This window comes from Morone saxatilis, unplaced genomic scaffold (assembly GCF_004916995.1).
Source record: "Morone saxatilis isolate NCDOM2014 unplaced genomic scaffold, NCSU_SB_2.0 Contig15, whole genome shotgun sequence".
NCBI classification, from domain to species: domain Eukaryota; kingdom Metazoa; phylum Chordata; class Actinopteri; family Moronidae; genus Morone; species Morone saxatilis.
The window spans coordinates 465,855-469,744 of NW_023339707.1; the positions used below are offsets into that span (position 1 = coordinate 465,855).

A 3,890-nucleotide genomic window follows, 5' to 3' on the forward strand; every position below is an offset into this window, starting at 1 on the left:
GCTGGGCGCGGGCTTTGATGTCCGCCAGGGTGCGCGCGCCCCCCGTCCCCGACCGCCGCGAGCCCTCGCCGGGGGGCACGATCCGGGGGCAGATCTGGTAGGTGGGGTGCCCTTTGACCCAGGGAGGTTTGATTCTGGACAGTTGAATCTGGGACAAAGACAGAAGGACAGTGGGTAAACTTGGATAACAACTCATTTCTGAAGAGGCAGATAATTTTTATGCACAAATCTTGTGAACAGATCAGCCTTGAAGTCTTGAGCTTTATGCTACAAAGTCTTACCCGGATAGGCGGCACCTTGGGCTCTTCTGTTGTCGGCTGCGGCTTCTCCGAACGGACACTGTCAATTGTGGTACGAAAGGACTGACGGTCGTCGAGCCGCGGCCTCTTTTCGGGGAAGCTGGAGAAGGCCTGAGCCTCATCGGGCCTTCTCTTCTGCTCTTTGAGCTGGGAGCTGGGTACAGGAGTGGTGGCTGGGCTGGCTGAGGGGCTGCTCTCACGGCTGCTGGTGGCAGTGCCCCCTGTGATTGAGGTGACCACAGAGGCGGTGTCATCCAGGGGATCGGCTGCAACTGCGGCACTGGAGGATGCTGAGGAGGATGACGAGGAGTCCAGGCCTGCAGCAAAAGCTCCCTGTCTATCAGAAGGTGAAGAGGGTGAGGAGGCGGGTGAGGAGTCAGACGAAGAAGAAGAGGAGGAGGAGGAGGGGGAGGAGGTGGAAGCCAGTACAGGTGCTGCCTCTTCTGGGAGCAGGCGGGCTGTAACTTCAGGCTCTTCGTTTGCGCTGGTGGAGGCTGGGCTGGGGCTGGGAGTGGGAGTGGGAGTGGGAGTCGGAGTGGGAGTGGGAGTGGGAGTGGGGGCTGGCATTGTGACTGGCTCTGGAGTGGGAGAGGGCTTTGGCTCCATAGAGGCACTCTCAGCTGGAAGCTCCACGCCACACTCAGCCTGCAGCACCACCTCGGCTTGAACCACTGTGTTGTCGGACATAGGAGAGGCAATAGAGACTGCTGAGATGTCCAGTGCAGCACTGGCGTCAGCTGCTTCTGCAGACTGCAAGGCCGGAGGAGTGGCCTTGCAGAGGGTCCGACGGGCCCTGCGACGCAGGTCAGCCCTCGTGCGTCTCCTCATCCTGCCATCTCTCCTCCGCCGACCCACACTTCGTCTCTTGGGGGCACCAGTAGCAACCACAGCCACATCACTTTCCAGAACACTGGCTGCAACTTCACTGGCCTCACTCATGGTAAGCTTTAGGGACTCCTCTTGTGTCAGGCCAGACCTACAGACACACAAACTACGTTTTAGCACATAGTGGAAACACTGACATATATCTGCAAATCATAGTGGCCATGACGAGTTGTCTGGGCTGCATGGAGGACAGCAAAGGAGATGGAAATAAATGGCTTAAAGCATGCAGTTAAATGAATACCTACAAGGTTTTCCTAACTTATACTACTTGGTGTCAATAATGTTCATTCAACTAATAAATGTTAACAATATTCTAAATTCAAATGAATGAGCCCCAATATGACAAAACCTAATATAGCTGATGTGTGAACAATGGATTCAGACTTTGATGAATTGGGTTGATGCTTACTTTTGCCCATGGTACTCTTCAAAAAACTTTTCCTTCCACGCCTCTACCTTCTTCTCTTTCTCCATTTCCTGCCGGAAACGCACTTGCATCTCATGGGTGAACTCACCTAAACAGGCCAAACACATCTGAAGGTTTAAAAGAGTAGTTCAACAACTGAACTTTTTGGATTGTGCCTTTCACTTGTTGAAATAAGCAGCCAGTGTTCAGTTGCAGTCATGTTCCAAGACAGTGCTACCAGTATAAAGATCTGACATTCTCTGGACTACAGATCAGGACTACAGATTTCACTGCTGGTATTTATGTTTTCCTCACCATCATAAGAACCTTTTGGTTACTTATTGCTTCTGTCATGACATGACATGACATGACATGACTTGACTTGACTTGACTAGTTCCTTACCTACAGTAATCAATAAATTCCCATCAGGTCTCATCTAATGTGACTTATCAGCTTGTTGATGATTGACCAGTCTCTTACCCTCAGCCAGCCTCTCTTTCCAGCTCTGGGAGGCGTGGGTGAAGAACTCATTGTTGAGAGCTGAACTACTCAGTCGGGCCATACCATCAGGTCCAATCTGCAAGGGTAGAGGCCACAGTGTACAAATAGCAGTAAAACAATGAATTCACCTGAGAAAGCCTCACACGCATCAAATTTACCCTAAAAGTTATGAAACATTGTTGACTGGGCTGAGCTTTTTAAAATTATAATTATACAAACTACAAGAAGACCCTTAAGCTAACATACGGCAACCTGCCCTAAATTGCACACAACTTCAGTTTGGTTTGCATCCAACTCTACCCCGACTTTGAAATTATCATTTTTCTTTCACAATAAGCTCATTGTAATATTTAATGATAAAAATAAAATCTGGCAAAATGTCGAGGTTTGTCTTGTAACACTTGTTGTGGTGTCCAACAATTCAGTGATTGCAGGTCAGCATTCTGTCAAGTTGACTGAATTTGACAATTGAAAAAAGATTCAAAGTAATGATCTGTAATGTTGCACTAAATTCTTTTGATTCCTAATTCTGTGTGTGATAATTAGGACCAAAATCAACATACCTGTCGGTCCACTTCTGGCAGCAGCTGCAGCAGCTGCTGCTGTGAGTGTGTGGGGAAGGCTGAGAAGGTCCGCACATTGATGAGTGCTCTGATGTTGGTGTTGACCAGGATGGAGCCTGGTGTTTCAAAGTCTACATCCACCCCTCCTCGACTCCTTTTCATGGGCCCTGCCACAGCAAAATACACACATTTAACTAAGTCGCGCAGGCTAGAGCTGTGGCACCCTCATACACCTGTGGCATCCCCAGGTATATGTGGGGGTGTCTGACTGTGACAGGACATTGTTCCTTCAGATAGTTTGTAAATGGATCCAATTAAACCCTTTTGTTGTTTTATCAGTATAACTTCCATCTTCCTCGTCTTCAGGAGCATGTCTGACCTGTCAGGCCAATCAGCGGTCTGAATTCTTTCACAGCTTTGTGTTGTTATTGTTGTTGTTCTAGTGGTTCTTACCTGAAGGGACATGCTCTCCATTCACTTTAAGAGGGGTGAGGACAACACGAGGCATCATGACTGCTTTCTTCCTCTGTCTCCCTGACTGTAGAAACAAAAATGGTGGGATAGACAGGAGGAGACAGTACAGAGTTCTACAGTTAGTACGTTGAGCAGCAATGTTTTCCAGTCCAGACACATGGTATGACAGAGAAACGTGGCTAATGACTTTAACTTGTTAAGATAGGAGTCTTAACTCTTAAAGCAGTGACTAATCCTTGACTAATGAACACATCATTTTCACTGTAAACATGGAGCAGCCTGTAGGTTCCTGCAGGGTGCTGACCTGTCTTGAGCGGCTCAGTCTGGTCTGGGCGTGTTGAGCATGTTGGGTCTGCTGTGTGTCTGTGCGTCCCTGCTGTCCTGCTGCCCTGCTGAGGCGGGTCTGCGGCTGGTTGCTGGGAGCCTGTAGCTCCGTGGAGCAGGAGGCACTGGACGAGCTCTCATCCACCGAGGCTTCAGGTCACAGAATACATTTGAAAAGGACATTTACAACTCCACTCTGTCACACACATTTCTAAACTCTATACTCTTTAAACATTTACACGAGGGGTGGCCAACACACCTCATGTTGTTTGCAGCCTTTAGCAGCAAACCACATAAAATATTTACATGGCATGGGGCAGACCTGGAGAAATATTCATGGGTCCAGAGGGTGGCAGAAACTAGAGATGTTCCGATACCATTTTTTCCCTCCCGATACCGATTCCGATACTTGTGCTGTGGGTATCGGCCGATACCGA

At 48.8% G+C, this 3,890-nt stretch overlaps 1 protein-coding gene across 1 annotated transcript in view; it reads right to left on the reverse strand.

Annotated features, from left to right (window-relative positions):
- Positions 1-3,890, reverse strand: part of asxl1 (ASXL transcriptional regulator 1) — a 19,131-nt gene that overhangs the window by 2,845 nt on the left and 12,396 nt on the right. The window contains 7 exon segments of the mRNA XM_035657426.1: positions 1-148; positions 282-1,275; positions 1,594-1,699; positions 2,072-2,168; positions 2,656-2,822; positions 3,109-3,193; positions 3,434-3,610. Of these exon segments, the coding sequence (XP_035513319.1) occupies positions 1-148; positions 282-1,275; positions 1,594-1,699; positions 2,072-2,168; positions 2,656-2,822; positions 3,109-3,193; positions 3,434-3,610 (1,774 nt within the window).